The sequence below is a fragment of the Giraffa tippelskirchi genome, chromosome 12 (assembly GCF_054371585.1).
Source record: "Giraffa tippelskirchi isolate mGirTip1 chromosome 12, T2T-mGirTip1v1.2.pri, whole genome shotgun sequence".
Classification (NCBI taxonomy): Eukaryota; Metazoa; Chordata; class Mammalia; order Artiodactyla; family Giraffidae; genus Giraffa; species Giraffa tippelskirchi.
The window spans coordinates 13,217,654-13,234,988 of NC_137286.1; the positions used below are offsets into that span (position 1 = coordinate 13,217,654).

Genomic DNA, 17,335 nt, shown 5'->3' on the forward strand with positions numbered 1-17,335 from the left:
AACCTTTGGAGAAAAAGATTACCTAAGAATCTGGAGCCAATTCAACCCAGGTGGCTCAGTGGTAAAAACTCAGCCTGCCAAAGCAGGAAACGCAGGAGACGCAGGTTTGATCCCTGGGTCAGGAAGATCTCCTGGTGGAGGAAATGGCAACCCAGTCCAGTATTCTTGCCTGGAAAATCCTATGGACAGAGGAGCCTGGTGGACTACAGTCCATGGGGTTACAAAGTGTCCAACACGACTGAGCGACTGCTCATGCACAACTAGTTATTCATATGCAAAACCAACTGAAGAATGTTACAAACATACTTCATCAAATATGAGCTTTATTAAGTGTAAGATACACTTGGTTCTATTCACACAAAGAAAGGAAAAGCTCTTCCAGTTAAATTTTAACGCAGTGTTTTAACAATGATCATGGGTGATACATGGATTATGCTGACATTATTTCCCCAGCTTAGTGTGTGATAAGGCAATAATTTCATGTATATCTTCACAGTAAAACATGTAATTTCATCTACTTATAGGCTTCTTTCCTATTAGGTCATATAAAATAATTGGTGATTGTTCTACAAGAAAATGTGGTAGTGTGGTAATTCTTTAGTGCCATTTGCAAGGCAATGGCACCCCACTCCAGTACTCTTGCCTGGAGACTCCCATGGACGGAGGAGCCTGGTAGGCTGCAGTCCATGGGGTCGCTAGGAGTCGGACACGACTGAGCGACTTCACTTTCACTTTTCCCTTTCATGCACTGGAGAAGGAAACGGCACCCCACTCCAGTGTTCTTGCCTGGAGAATCCCAGGGACGGCGGAGCCCGGTGGGCTGCCGTCTATGGGGTCGCACAGAGTCGGACACGACTGAAGCGACTTAGCAGCAGCAGCAGCAGCAGCTTTTTTTGATGAATATAGGCCGTACTTTGTTTTCCTCTCTTGCTGAATCCACAATAATTTTGTTTCAATACCAAATTATAATGTAATATTTTAAAGCATTTTAAGCACATTATAACTCAACATGTATTATACCAACGATCCAGGGAAGTAATGACAATATAAAGAACGGAGACGAAGTAGTGATATATCCCCCGTAGCTGATTGACTACTATGGCATGAGTGCCACCTAGTGGACAATGATTATAAGACATCAATTATAAAACATGTCCATTTCCAAGATGTTAAAATATGAAAAGTCTATCTTATGTTTATAGATGAAATACGGCATATTGGACCTTAGTAATCATAATGGCTAATTTCATGTGTCAACTTGACTGAGCCAGTGAAAGTCTCTCAGTTGTGTCCCACTCTTTCTGACTCTATGGACTGTAGCCCACCAGGCTCCTCTGTCCATGGAATTCTACAGGCAAGAATACTGGAGTGGATCTGTGTCTCTTATTCTGTCTCGCATATAGGGTTATCGTTACCATCTTTCAAATTCCATATATATGCATTAGTATACTGTATTGTTGTTTTTCTTTCTGGCTTACTTCACTCTGTATGTGAGGGTGGGACGTTCTGGGAGAATAGCGTTGAAACATGTATATTATCATATGTGAAACAGAACACCATTCCATGTTCGATGCATGTGACAAGGGCTCAGGGCCGGGGCAATGGGATGATCCAGAAGGATGGGATGGGGAGGGAGGTGGGTGGGGGGTCCAGGAAGGGGAACACATGTAAACCCATGGCTGATTCATGTCAATGTATGGCAAAAACTATTACAATATTGTAAAGTAATTAGCCCCCAACTAAAATAAATAAATTTATTAAAAAAAAAAAAAAAAAAGAATACTGGAGTGGGTTGCCATGCCCTCCTTCAGGGGATCTTCCCAACCCAGGGATCAAACCCAGGTCTCCCACATTGCAGGCAGATTCTCTACTGTCTGAGCTACCAAGGGATGCCCAAATTAAACATATTTCTGCGTGTGTCTGTGTGGCTGTTTCGGGACCAGATTAACATTTGAATCTGTAGACTGCCCTGCCCAGCATGGGTGGATATCACCCAGTCTGTTGAAGACCTAAATAGAACAAAAAGGTGGAGGAGAGAGGAATTCACCCCTCTGCTTCTTGTGCATCTGTTTTCTGTTCTCCCAACAACCCAGTTCTCAGGCCTTCGGGCTCTAACTAGTAGTCACACCACCAACTCCCCTGGTGCTTGGACCTCTTCTCTACCTTGCAGACAGCAGATCATAGAACTTCTCAGCCTCCATAATTGCATGAGGTAATTCCTCATAAATTTCTTAATGACTAAATATATACATTAGCTTGTCCAGGGTGATTCTGGTGAGAGAGGCTAGGTTATTTATCTATATATAGACACACACACACACACACACACACACACACACACACACACACACACACACACACACACACACACACCTTGAGGCTAAAGTTAGTAGGATTTCCTGATGGATTGGATACAAGGTGTGACAGAAATAGAGGTGTTAAGAATGGCACCATGGTTTCTGGACTGAGCAGCAGGAATAATGCAGTTGCCCTTATTGGAGATAAGGAAGACTTCTCTAGTGGCTCAGAAGGTAAAGAACCTTCCCGCAATGTGAGAGACCATGGTTCCATCTCTGGGTTGAGAAGATCCCCAGAGAAGGGAATGGCTACCCACTCCAGTATTCTTGCTGGAGAATTCCATGGACAGAGGAGCCTGGTGAGCTACAGTCCATGGAGTCACAAAGCGTCAGACACAACTGAGTGAGTAACAAGACTGAACGTGGAGGAAGTTTGTGTGAAGGTTAGGAGTGCAGTATGGGATCAGTTCCATGGGAGATACTTGGCTGACATGCATATGGAGAGGTCGTTAGACAGTTATAGATAAGTCTAGAGTTCAGGAAAGAGTGAGATGGGAAACCAAATAAAGGTTTCAATTTGGGAATTATCCATATAAAGATGTATTTAAAAACCTGAAACTGGACCAGATATCTTGAGAGAGTGAGAGAATAGATCTAAGAACTGAGTCCTGGGTGTTGTCCTGGGTATTTAGAGGTTAGGACAGGAGAATGGGCCAGGAGACCCTGGCCAAACTGGGAGGATGAGAGGGCTTGGTGGCTGGGGCTTGGAAGTCAGCCTTTCTCATACTGAGACTTGAGCGTTCATCGTCCATCCAGGAAAGGGCGCACTCTCTTTCAGTGGCTCAATGTCTGGTCTAGTGAATGTTGCTGCACCACCAGATTACTGCCAGGACACAGGAGAAACAGGAGATAACCAAGTCTGGTTCAACACATTAATCCTAGTATAGCTAATGACCCAGTGGTCTCTACTGATAATTCCCTTTGCCTCCGCAAAGGTTATTTTCTCACTGCCTTCCACCTACTGGGGGGTCTGATTTCAGTGTTATGAAGAGAACCCACAACCAGGGGAAGCTAGCCTCCTTTCCTCCAGACATCTGCTCAGTCTGTCCTTCACCTGCTTCAGCAAACAGGTTCAGTAATGAAATGGAGCTTGAAAAAAACTTTCCATGGACTTCACAAAAACTAACATGAATTTGCTAACTATGGAGTCTCAGAGCGCTTCTCTCACCTCTTAGTTTAAATAGAGTTTTTATAAGGTAGAGTTTTAAAAGTTCTCTAGTTGTATCATCCAATACTTTGGCCACCTGATGCGAAGAACTGACTCACTGGAAAGGACCTTGATGCTCGGAAATATTGAAGGCAGGAGGAGAAGGGGATGACAGAGGATGACATGGTTGGATGGCATCACCGGCTCAATGGACGTGAATTTGAGCAGGCTCCGGGAGTTGGTGATGGACAGGGAAGCCTGGTGTGCTGCAGTCCATGGGGCCGCAAAGAGTCGGACACAACTGAGCGACTGAACTGAAGTGTATCATATCAATATCAAGCGATATCCATTTCTTTTCTAACAGGGTTAGGAAAATATAGTCAAATTGGATCTATTTCTGATAAAATTTTCACTTTATACTATGACCACATGGGATTCATACATAAACTGACTCCAGACCACTTTGAAGCTGGTGGATCACTTGCTGCCTCTGGAAATTTTAAAGGTATTTTTGGACAGGTCAGTGATCTAATGCGTTGAAACAGTTTGCCTTGTTTTAATAGATGTCATATTCTATATACAGAGAAATAGGGAAATGGGAAAGCGTTTCCTATTTCCCTAAGAGGGAAACAGGAAAGCGTCCCTATTTCCCTAAGAGGGACAAACACTCTTAATACTCTTTGCTATTTTTACTCTTTGCTATTTTTAACTAAAGGAAAAACCTTCATATATCACAGAACATCTCCAAAATCTTCCAAGTCCCATACAGAGCTTTATAGATTTACACACACACCTGGAATATTTTCATATAAATATTTTCACAGCAAACCACCAGATATTCTAAACTAGGTCCAACCCAGGTTTATGGGGAGTTTGACTCTCTCAAGGTTGACCTTAAAGAAACATGAGTTGTTTTTTCCCCACTGTTGACTTTTTTCTTTCTTACTAACCCTCCCCACTTGTTTCTTCCTTTTCTAATGCTAACAGAGAAAGGAATAATCATCTGCATCACAGATGATACTTCATGCAGATTTTTCTAATAATTTTAGTGTATAATGAATGGGTCACTTATAAAGATATTTGAACCTAAAAACTCATCACGGAACACATAATCATGATAATGAATTCTCATCAATATATCAGCAATTAAACAGATTTTTTAACTGGGATCTAATAAAATCTGCACTTTAGCTTAAAGGATATAGAATAAAGGGTGACTCTAGTTTTAATAGATCACTCAAAATTACCAGGCCAAGACTGCGGTTCAGAACACGGTGCTTTAACTTCCCTGTCTTCTGAGATACTGGCAGAGAAAAAAGTGGAACTTCCTAGTGACAGTAAGATGCCATCATGTGACTCCCTGTGTAATTTATTCACCAGTCTGTTGTATGGCGCTACATGGAAACAAATCAAATCCTGTGATCAGCAGGGTTGCCCTAACCAAAAAAGCAGTTACCTCAACTTTCACTAACCTCACAATTTGTAGAAAATGCTCTCTTACGTGCAAGTTTAATTATTAAAATCAAAAGCCAAAATTGGTTTTTATACTCAGGGTGAGTGCGTTCAAGGAATTTGCACTCAATATTACCACCTCCTTCTCCCAAAACAAACTATATCTGTGTCCTCTCTGAATACACATGATTCATAAACCTCGTTTGGCTCTGAGTAGGTGCCAAACACTGTCGTGAACACTTAATCTTTATAACAATTACTTATCCTCATTTTACCCACAAGGAAAGTGAGGCACAGGGAGGGTAAATAATCCACCCCAAATTATACACACCACCGGTTAGTTCCTGGAATCAGGCATCAAACCAGTTTGGGGCAACAGGTTCAGGACCTGTGCCTTTAGTCACTATGCTGTCTTCCCCGGGACTTGCACATTCTTTCATGAGATGTTCTTGCCACTCCCAGTCTCGAATGTCACACAGAACTCTTAGAGCCTTGTCAGCAGTTTTCAAGAGTCCTTAAGCCATCTGTTCAATACACATTCAGTCCGATGTGTATTCTCCTGGCATCTGTTTCCCATTCTCTCCCCTTCTCAGTGAGTTCCCAAATTTCAGAGACCAGAGGAAAAGGCATGACAGAACATGGGTCTGAACGGCACCGCTTGATGGTGGCTGCTCCATCAGCCTGCAGCATCTACCCCTCCGTCCTCATGTCACAGCAACCAGGGCAACTCCAGCATCCCCTTGGGACTGGTCCCCACCTGTCTTCTCACTCCTACAATTTCCCAAAGCTGGACAAGATCAGCATCAGAGAAGGGTATGTTGGAAAGATGACTTGCAGATCAGAAATCTGGTCCAGAGTTGTGTTGAGAGAGAGGAAAAGCCTTGTAAACCACCAGCCTTGAGGACTCAGCAGCAGCAGTACAGAGTTACCACCATGACATGGGGGGAGTAGCTCTCAAGTGTCAGGAGGTGCTTCTCAGCCCCTTGCTTACAGAATACTCCAAACAGGAACCAAGTTCTAGAACCTGCACTTCTAAACTCCTTCCCCACATATAAGACAAGACACTTCTGTCTGCCGTTGCAGCCTTCTACACAGGAATGTTAAACTGAACTTCACTCTTCAGAATTTCCTCTCCTCCTCAGTAGAAAAGTGTGTTTTCCCTCCCATCTGCATGGATATTCAGCGATATTCCTTCTATTGATAAGAAAAGCAATATTGTTTTGATGTGAAATGGAAGCAAATCCATTATCTGCATTTTGTTGTAATGGAATTATGCTGTTGTTGTTCAGTCGCTAAATCATGTCCAACTCTTTGCAACCCCATGGACTGTAGCACGCCTGGCTTCCCTGTCCCTTCACTATCTCCTGGAGTTTGCTCCGACTCATGTCCACTGAGTTGGTGATGCCATCCACCCATCTCATCTTCTGTAGCCCTCTTCTCCTCCTGCCCTCAATCTTTCCCAGCATCAGAGTCTTTTCCAATGAATCAGCTCTTCGCATCTAGTGGCCAAAATATTGGAACTTCAGCACCAGTCCTTCCAGTGAATATTCAGGGTTCATTTTCTTTAGGATTGACAGTTTGTTCTCCTTGCAGTCCAAATAAATTCAATATTTTCTTTTTTCATGTTCCAGGCTTTTGACATGGGCTTTGACACTGCCCTTGCTCCACAGTATCTCACCTTAAATGAAATGATATTTTATGCATATGTGCCCAAGAATGAACAGAAGGATAGAGTATACACCAAGCAATTCCATGACATTCACTTTGGAAAATTGATACACTCCAGGTAGGTACTGATTAGCTTCACATTTTACTTAGATTGCACACCAGTATCTAAATTCTAAATTTTGAGCCTACCTTTTAGAGTAATTTTCTTAGTCAAGGAGAGTAAGTCTTTTTTTGAACAACTTGCGAAGTAAAATACATTTGTAGACTTCAAGGTGCTTTGCACGGTGCCCCAGTTTTAGGAACATGGGGCCAGGTATATCAGCACCATCAGGCCAAGCTAAAGAAATGTGTGTTTGTTGTCCTGAGTATCAAAAATGTCTGGGCTACACTAGGTACTGCTTATCCTCAGAGCTCACTCCCATGGTAGTTGTCATATGTCCTATGACAAGCAAATCTAACATAGAGGAGACCATCCTGCATGAAAGACTGCCTGACAGAGTATGCACAGTTCTCAGGAATGCTTTCTTCAAAGATACTAGCAAGAGCCAATGACCCTGAAAGCTGCCTTTAAGGGCTAAAATCTTTGAAAAACAATATGAATTCTACAACCGCCCCCTCCCACACACATAGATCTAACAACCAGAAAAGGAACAGTCTCAGATTGCCAGAAACTCACCAGTTCCCAAACTGGTGAGCCCTGTTCCACCAGGTTGAAATCTCTCTATTATACATCCATTGGGCTATCAACTAGCTAATGTCCCATAGCCAACAGCTCCTGGAGAAGGAAATGGCAACCCACTCCAGTACTCTTGCCTGGAAAATCCCATGGACGGAGGAGCCTGGTGGGCTGCTGTGAATCGCTAAGAGTCGTACACAACTGAGCAACTTCACTTTCACTTTTCACTTTCATACATTGGAGAAGGAAATGGCAACCCACTCCAGTGTTCTTGCCTGGAGAATCGCAGGGACGGGGGAGCCTGGAGGGCTGCTGTCTATGGGGTCACACAGAGTTGGACATGACTGAAGTGATTTAGCAGCAGCAGGAGCAGCAGCCAACAGCTCCATGCTCCACCCAACAACTCCCTCAGAGGTAGATTATGCAGACAGGAAGAAAACATAATATAGCAGATGTTGGCATTAGGTTTTATTCCACAATGATTGTAGAACCTTCTGTCTCTAAGAAAAGTATCTGTGATCATCAAGAACTATTTGTTTTTGATGGCTTTCATATGTGTAATATTACAGATCCATTAGTGCCTGTTTATATAGGTATGTCTTTGTAGAAAATGTAGAGAATCACTCTTTAAAATTAACATATGATTAGTATCATCTCAATATTAATATCAACTTTTATCCTAATTATTTTGAAAGCATATGATAATTCTCTAAAAGATCAGAATGTTTAAAAAGCAGCATAGCATGTTCTATGCTCAGTCAGTAACTTTGCTCTACTTGCACAGAAACTAGAGAATGGGCATTTCTGAGGAAGGACGGGTAGCAAAGAGCCAGGATCTGGGAACTGGAGGCAGGTGGGATTCAACCAGAAAGGTCAAGGATTTGGGAGCCGGAGTCATGAGGTCGGCCGTAGGCCAAAGGAAGATGTCTAGGTGGTCAGGAGTGAAGCAGGATGAGCCCTATATTTTCGTCTTCCACAAATAGTTTTTTAATACTTACTACATGCAAGACGCCCAGGGAGGTGCTGTGATAGAGTGAGGAAGACATTCAAGCCCATGTACTGCTGGAACTTGTATTCCAGCACAGGACGTAGACAGTTATGAAATTACAGTTGATGAGAGTCTGCAATAGAGGAGCATGGAGCATTGAGAGAGAGAGTTCTCAGGGGCTGAGTCCTTGTTTGGAGAATTTGGGGAGGTTTCGCAGAGGCAGTGATGCTTAAGATGAGATCAGAGGAATGAGGGTGAAGGAAGGGGATGGGGGAAAGGCTCCAGCCAAGACCACAATATGGAAAAGGCCCCCAGGCCCAAAGAAGCATGATGTGTGCTTGAGAAGCTCAAGAAAAACCAGAGTGACCCGAGTGTTGTGAACCAAGGAGAAAAGTTATTCGAGACCAGATGGGCCCCTTTTAGTCTCAGTAGGGAATGTGGATGTTATTCTGAGGGATCAGAAAGCTTGAAGGATTCTAATTAAGTGAATGACCAGATTGATTATGTGTAATTTGTTTACTCAATCAGCTAGATATCAACTTTACTTTTCATCCTGTCTTTTCAAACCACCTCTGTGGACCTATTTGCTTTCTGCCTCTAGATGAAGTATCTGCAAGGCCCATAGCTTTTCCATTAAAAAGTAAATAATTGTTTCCTTAGCTTAAAAATGTCTAAGTCAGTCAATTACCACATGATTCCATTCCTGTCCAGTGTTTTAAGAAACTTCAAACCCTTATCCGATTTAAGTCTGTTTTCCAACCCCCATTTGAGCTTGACCCAGTCTGAGGAGCCTACAGTATAGGGGGTGAAGAGTTTCTCATTCTTATTATTTTTAGACTCATATCCTCCCTCCCTCTTAGCTGATGGTTTTCAGCCTCTTCTGGAGTTTGATTGAGAGTGAGGTGAGATATAGGGGCAAGAGGTCTGCTGATAGGGGTGACACTTCTACCTGAATACCACTGCCCCCATCACTTCTAGGTGTTGGAAAGTCTTCCACTCTTGAGGGCCCTGAACTCTTCCACTATTGCTTCTGGGCAATTTTCCTTTTCTTTGCTGCCTCTCCTGCCCCAAACTATGCCTCCCCAGAAATACCCATTATCTTAAATTTTGTGTGAACATTTTAAGAAATGTTTTTTTAAGGGTTTAACATACATGTGTATCAAACTATATTGTTTCATTTTGCCAAATGTATTACTTAGCAATGTATGCCCTTTCCTATGATTTGCCTTTTTCATACAAAAAATTATTTGGTATTGATGTATGTGTCTATAGTCACTCATATGAATATATCACAATCTATTTGGCTGTGCTCCTATTACGTCTTGTAGTTTTTAACTTTTGCTGTGTACTTTTGTTTTTAATCTAGAATAGATGTTGAGTGTAGCATGAAGTATAATAGAAATCAGATGTCTTTATTTTTTTATGTATAGACAACCAATTGTGCAAACAAGGCCCTTCCGATCTGCCGTGTCACCGCTGTAACATACCCTGGTTCCCCACGTGCATCAGTCTGTCTCGGTCTCTCTTCTGTTTCATTACTGTATGTGACCTTCCCTAGATCATGCTGACAAATTTTCTCTAACCAGATAACTTGCGTGAATAACACCCTGTCTTGGATCTTCTTGGCCTTTGTTCTTGCATTTAAATGTTAGATTCAGCTAGTCAAGTTCCATTAAGGAAAAAAAAAAAACACAACAACCTGTTAATAAAAATTACTTCTTGCAACCGAATTCTGCTTTATAGCTGCAGTTAGATCCTAAATGGAGATTCCTGACTCTTCTTGCAGTAGGATATTCTATTTGTGCTCCTAGAATTTTAGGCCCAAGACAACTTCCTGACTCTCCATAAGGATAGAGGGTTTTTATTTTAGTCTTCCCTTACTCATAGTGTGTCTTTGCCTGTGTCCCAGCGACGGGTGGCTTTGCTTCCTCTCTCTCTCTCAGTAGTTTAAAGCTTCTGCTGTGTAGGGGGAGACGAGGGAGGGAGGAGAGAGGCAAGGTGGGAGGGGAGGGCAGGGAGCCAGGGCTTCAGTGCCAGCACCCTCCAGGCCTTCCTCCCCAGCCAAGATCACCTCTGTTGAGGCCTATGTTTAACTGTTTAATGCCCAGCCAAGGCTTTTGCTCCTTATGAAAGAAGTTTCAGGGAAGTGAATGATACTTCCTCCCTGTTTCCTCCCACCCTCTCCAACCTCCCTATAATGACCTTGCCCCGCACTCCCTTGCTGCCTGCACCACCAGCAGGGACTCTCTCTGGTCCACTCTCTGCCCCAGTCTTTCTCCTGAGGCCCATGGGAAGGAGCTTGCAAGTGAGTGCAGCTCCCTTTCGAAAGGTGTCCCAGCATTTCCGGACTCACATACCAGCACATCTTGGCCTTCGGCAGTTTTTTGTTTCTGTTTTTTCTATTATTAGACATTTCTTATTTATTTCTTTTGTGGCCATATTTCTCCCTTCTATGCTCTTCCACAAGTGAGACTGTTCCTGTGTTCAGACTCTCCTTGGAATGGCTTATTCCCTTGGATTTCTGGTTAGTTCTTGGATGGCTTGAGGAAAGTGACAGCTCTGTGATTTTTCCATTTTGTATCAGTGCTTGTTGGGCTGCTTCTTTCTACATCAAAAGCCAAAGCAGAATGCTTTATAATTGACTTTTGTGTAGCAATCTCAAGTGTTTCAAATTTGCTAAACTCATTTGCTGATTCTAGTACTTTTTCTATCTATTCTTTTGGATTTTCTGAGTAGGGGTAAATATTTTTCTAAGCAGATAATCACATCACCTACAGATAATTTGTTTATTTTAACATCTTTTAGCATCTATACATTTCTTTCTGTTACAGTATCTAGGAGCTTATGAAATATAAATGAAGTTAATGGGTGTCATTCTGTTCAAGCTGCTCTAATCAAACACAAAAAAAGCTGGATGGCTGTGCTAAGTCATTTTAGTCGTGTCCAACTCTTTGCGACCCCATGGGCTATAGCCCACCAGGCTCCTCTGCCCATGGGGATTCTCCAGACAGATGGCGTATAAACAAATGTTATTTCTCATAGTTATGAAGACAAAGGTGCCAGCATGGTAAGTTCAGGTGCAGGCTCTCTCCTGGGTATAGATTGCCAACTTCTCGCCGTATACTGTCATGATTGAAAGGGGCAGGGTACTAAACTGATTCACAAATGCTTTACCTGCATGACCTGAATCACTTCCCAAAAACTTCATCTCCAAATACCATCACTTTTGGCATTATGTTTTCAACACAGGAATTTTGGAGGGATACAAACATTCAGACCATTAGCAGTGGGCTTCCTTGTTCCTGACTTTTAAAAAGATATTTTAAATATTTCACTATCATGTACTATCCTTTCCATACATTTTAAAAACTCTTTTTCATTTAGTTATCTTTTTTTTTTCAGTTGAAGAGGTGTTTTCTTTTTGTTTTTAACTTAAATGTTTCTCCTATATCTATTGAACTTACCTATATAATTTTTTCCTTTGAACTTTTACTTAATGCTGTGAATTATATTCTGGATTTAATGTTGAATCAGACTGAAAGTCATGGAATAAACCTATCTTGGTCATTGTGTATTATCTATGTTTATACATTTTATACATTGTTGCATGCAGTGTTAGTATTCACTTGTTAGATTAATCTTGTTAATTGTGATTTTCCAATTTTCTTTATCCGTAGCTGGTTTTTTTCTTTTGTGATCTATCAATTATTGAGTTATGTTAAAATTTTCTGATGTGATATTGAATTTGCCAATTGTTCATTGTAGTTCTGTCAATTTTGCCTTATATATGTGTGAGGCTGTTATTAGATATGTATAAGTTTAAAATTGTTACATCTTCTCAGACTTTCTTATGATGTTGATTTCATGGGTATATACTTATCCTTAAACTCATCAAGTTGTTTATATTAAATATGTTAGGTCTTTTATGTGTCAATCATAATTCAATAAAGTAGTTTAAAATAAGACAGCAACTTGCAGTGTTACAAAAAAGAATTGTTACATCTTCTTGATGAGTTGAACATTTTATTGATATTTAATGACTACATTTATATTTATAATGCTTTTTTGCATTACAGCCTGGGGGTATAGCAAAATATGCATTAGATAAAATTTACCATTTTAGCCATCTTTTAAGAGTGTAGTTCTGTGGCATTAAGTATATTCACATGGTTGTGCAACCATCACCACTGTCCATCTCCAGAACCATTTCTTTGGTTTTTTTTTAGAACTGCTTTTTTTAATTGGAGAGCTTAGTCCAATTACACTTGGACTGCTTGTGTGGATAGTGCAGAGTGAGATGGTGTGTTGGAAGGCCAGTGAGAAGATAGGGAAGTACCAGATCATACAGGGAACTGTAGGCTGCATAGGGGTTTACATTTTATTCTTGGTGCCAGGGGAAGCCATTGGAAAGTTTTATACAGGATAGTGAAATAATTTGTATTTTTTAAAAGATCATTTGCTGTGAAAAGTATAGGACTGGGTGAGAGTCAAAGTCTCCAGGCTCCTTGGAAAGCTGCTGAAACAATACAGGTGAGAAAAGAAGATGGTCGAAGCAGTGCACTTGAGAAAAGACAGGATTTGATGGTGGATTGCCTGTTGTGGGAGTGAGCAAGAGAGCCATCAAGAATTTGCTAGGGTTTTAGTTTGTAGCTAGGTAGAGGATGCTGTCATTTTCTCAAGTTTGGAGTGCAGGGTTAGGCAGGGTGAATAAGACTTGCATATTGGAAATATTAAGTGTGAAATACCTATTAGGTACCTAGGTAAAGATGTGAAGTTGACAGTTGCCTGGATATACGAATGCATCCCGCAAAAATAGCAGGAGCTCTGCATTTGGTAGTTGTTCCAATATAAATGGATGTATGTAGAGAAGAAAAGGCCTGGGGCACTCCAGGAAGAGAGATTAGGCAGAAGAGGAGGCCCCAGCCAAGAAAACCAAGAAGGAATAGCCAGTAAAGTAGAAAAAAAAAAAACAAAACAGGGTAAAGTGGGGACATGTAAGCCAAGGGAGGCGGATGTTTTGGAAAGTATGGTGTAAACCACTGTGACCCATGTGACTGAGAGACTGAGTAACATAAGAACAAAGAAGTGACGTGACCTTTGGATGTGGCAACCTTCCAGGCTGTAGTAACCTTGATTAAAGCAGTTTCATTGGCTTGTGGGGAGGGCAGTGGGCTGGAGAAACAGCATGGGTACTGGAATTGGAATTTAGCAGGTATAGGTAGTTACATTTGACGGCGATTGCCTTTTTGTAGTGTTTTCCCCACTCAACAGATATTCCTCTCCACCTCAGGAACTTCCTGACTCCTAATTTTAAGCCCATCCTTCATTGCCCAAACCCTCTTCTCTCCTTTAAAAGCTGAATTCGCACCCCTCCTATAAGAGTAGAGCTTGACTGCCCCCCAAGAGCCATCCTGGACACTTGAATACAAGAGACTCATTTACTTCTCCAGTGGTGGGAGAAGTGGGGTGGCAGGGTCAATAATTAAGGTGTCTGCCTGGCTATTGGTCAGTGACTCCAGATGCAAAGAGGTTGATAGTTTTTTTTAATTATGGTAATAAGCTTTATTTTTTAAGAGCAGTGTTAGGATCAAGCAACATGGATCAGAAAGTACAGAGAGTTCCCATGTGCCTTATCTCCACACATATCTCCCTCACTTTGTGTCTGACACTAGAGTGGTTTATTTGTTCCAATCCGTGAACCTATACTGACACATAATCAATCACCTGAAGTCCATAGTTTACATGAGGATTCACTCTTGGTGTTGTACTTTCTATGGATTTTGGCAATTCTGTAATGACACATATACATCTTACATTATCATACAGAATAGTTTCATTGCCCTGAAAGTCCTCTCTGTTCTTCCTATTCATCCCTCCATCCTACTAACCCCTGACATCTACACTGTCTCTGTTTTGCTGTTGTTGTCCAGTTGCTAAGTTGTGTCCAGCTGTTTGCAACCCCATGGACTGCAGCAAGCCAGGCTCCCCTGTCCTTCACAATCTCCTGGAGTTTGTTCAGATTCATACCCATTGAGTCAACAATGCCATCCAACCATCTCATCCTCTGTCGCCCCCCTTCTCCTTTTGTCTTCAATCTTTCCCAGTATCAGGGTCTTTCCCAATGAGTCAGTTCTTTGCATCCGGTGGCCAAAGTATTAGAGCTTCAGCTTCAGCAAGGGTCCTTCCAATGAATATTCAGGATTGATTTCCTTTAGGATTGACTGGTTTGATCTCCTTGCTGTCCAAGGGACTCTCAAGAGTCTTCTCCAGCACCACAATTAGAAACCATCAATTCTTCAGTGTTCAGCCTTCTTTGATGGCTCAACGGGTAAAGAATCCACCTGCAATGCAGGAGACACAGGAGACATGAGTTTGATTCCTGGGTCAGGAAGATCCCCTGAAGAAGGAAATGGCAACCCACTCCAGTATTCTTGCCTGGGAAATCCCATGGTCAGAGAAGCCTGGTAAGCTATAGTCCATGGGGTCACAGAGAGTCAGACATGACTGAGCACATAAGCACAACAACAGTCTGGCCACTTAACCACTGTGATGTGCTCTTTCAGATTGCTTACAGCTTAATAATTACAGCCTTCTTTATGGTCCAACTCTCACATCCGTACATGACTCCTGGAAAAATCATAGCTTTGATTATATGGACCTTTATTGGCAAAGTGATATCCCTGCTTTTTAAAATGCTGTCTAAGTTTGTCATAGCTTTCCTTTCAAGGGAAAGTGTCTTTTAATTTCATGGCTGCAGTCACTACCCACAGTGATTTTGGGGCCCAAGAACATAAAATCTGTCACTGTTTCCACTTTTTCCCCTTCTGTTTGCATGAAGTGATGGGACCAGATGCCATGATACTAGTTTCCTATATGTTGAGTTTCAAGCCAGCTTTTTTACTCTCTTCTTTCACCTTCATCAAAAGGTTCTTTAGTTCCTCTTCACTTTCTGCCATGAGAGTGGTATCATCTGCATATCTAAAGTTATTGATATTTCTCCTAGCAATCTTTACTCCAGCTTGTGATTCATCCAGCCCAGCATTTTGTACGATGTACTCTGCATAGAAGCTAAATAAGCAGGGTAACAATATACAGCCCTGTCATACTCCTTTCCCAATTTTGAACCAGTCTGTTGTTCCATGTCTGGTTCTAACTGTTGCTTCTTGACCTGCATACAGGTTTCCCAGGAGACAGGTAAGGTATTCCCATCTGTTTAAGAATTTTCCACAGTTTGAACAAACGTTACTCAAATATTCATTTGTTAACCGTTTGTGGTATTTTTAATTTATAAATTATATGTTTATGAACTTGCTAATTTAAACCACTGTTTTATCCAAATTGCTTGATATTTGTTGGTTTGTTTTTAGGAAAACTGGAACAGCTTACATAAAAAAGGTGTTTCAACATAACAGTCCTGAAGGATTTTTGTCCTCAGTTATTGCAGAACTGATAGACCCTTTTGGAATAGAGGAAGTAAATGAGAGCTCTTGTTTGTCTAGTTCCCTTTCCGTTAGTGAAGCTGGAAACTACTCCTATAAACTTAGTCTTCAATTACAAAGTAAGTGTAATAATATTTCTGATGGCTGGGAAAAATGAAGAACTATCTTTTGGGATGAGTGTTCATGCTCTTTTATAGAACAATAGATTTCAAAATTTAAACCAATTGATAATCTACAGAAGTCTACATATACTTAAATTCCTGGAGGAATTCTTTATTTTTAATATAATAAAACCTGATTTCTCCACTGGGATGAATAACAGGCATCTTACATTTAATATGTTCTCTCACTTGATTATTGCAATAGTCTCTCTATCTTTTTTTTTGGTCAGGTTTATTAAGGTATAACTTACATACAGTAAAATTCACTCTTTTCAGTATACGTCTATGGATTTTGATAAATCCATTCATTCAATGATGGAGCCACCATTGTGATCAGTCCCACAAAACTCTCTCCTAATTCTTTGCTCTCCCAACCCTGGCCCCTGGCAACCAATGATCTATTTTTTGTTCCCTAACTTCTCTCTTTTCCAGAATGTTATATAAATGGAATCATACAATAGACAGAATTTTGACTCTACCTTAAGTATTTGTGTACAGGTTTTTGTGTATACATATGTTTTCACTTCTCTGGAATAAATGCCCAGGAGTGCAACTGCTGGGCTGAATAGTAATTGCATATTTACTGAGTTGGCCAAAAAGTCTGTTTGGGTTTTTCATAACATCTTACAGGAGAACCTGAACAAACTTTTTGGCCAACTCAATAGTTTTTAAGGAAACTGATTTCTCTGCTTTCCTTCTTGCCCTTTCTCTGTCACATGCCCAGTCTATTCTCAACAGAGCAGCTTAAGTGATCTTACTAAAACATAAGTTCAATCATGCCCCTTGTTGATTTTGGAGGAAAGAAATGATAAAACAACAACAAAAAAAATTTTTAAGTGGTGATCAATGCATACCTATCCATAACTACTTAAACGTAAATGACCTAAATTCTTCAATCAAAAGATATAAAGTGGTTGAGTTGATTTAGAAACAAAAACAAGATATGCTATATGGTGCCTACAAGGGACTCACTTCAGATGTAAGGAGACATGCAGACTGAAAGTGAAGGGATGAAAAAAGATACTTTCTGCAAGTGGAAATCAAAAGAAGTCTGGGATACCAATACTTATATGAGAGAAAGTAGACCTTAAGACAAAGGCTAATGAAGGTTATTATTTAATAAGAGTCAAACAAAAAGATATAGCATTTGTAAATATTTATGCACTTAACAAATGAGCACCTAAATAATAAAGCACATATTCATAGACTGAGGAGAAACAGCAATACAAAAATAGTTGAGGATTTTAATACCACACTTTCATCAATGGATAGATCATACAGACAGAAAATCAACAAGGGAGAATTGGCCTTAACATGTTAGACCAAATAGGCTTACAAAGATATACAGGACATTTCATCCAGAAGCAACAGAATATACATTCTTCTCAAGCTCATGTGGAACATTCTCCAGGATAGCTCATACGTTAGGCCACAAAACAAGAGTTAA

The 17,335-nt window shown here is 40.9% G+C and overlaps 1 protein-coding gene across 50 annotated transcripts in view; it reads left to right on the forward strand.

Moving 5' to 3' along the window:
* The window catches only part of CATSPERB (catsper channel auxiliary subunit beta), a 116,490-nt gene that overhangs the window by 63,464 nt on the left and 35,691 nt on the right, over nucleotides 1-17,335 (forward strand). For all 50 annotated transcript variants that reach the window (XM_081548210.1, XM_081548245.1, XM_081548232.1 and 47 more), the window contains 3 exons: nucleotides 3,869-4,023; nucleotides 6,588-6,742; nucleotides 15,656-15,846. In XM_081548210.1, coding sequence (XP_081404336.1) covers nucleotides 3,869-4,023; nucleotides 6,588-6,742; nucleotides 15,656-15,846 — 501 coding nt within the window. The remainder of the gene's footprint in view (nucleotides 1-3,868; nucleotides 4,024-6,587; nucleotides 6,743-15,655; nucleotides 15,847-17,335) is intronic.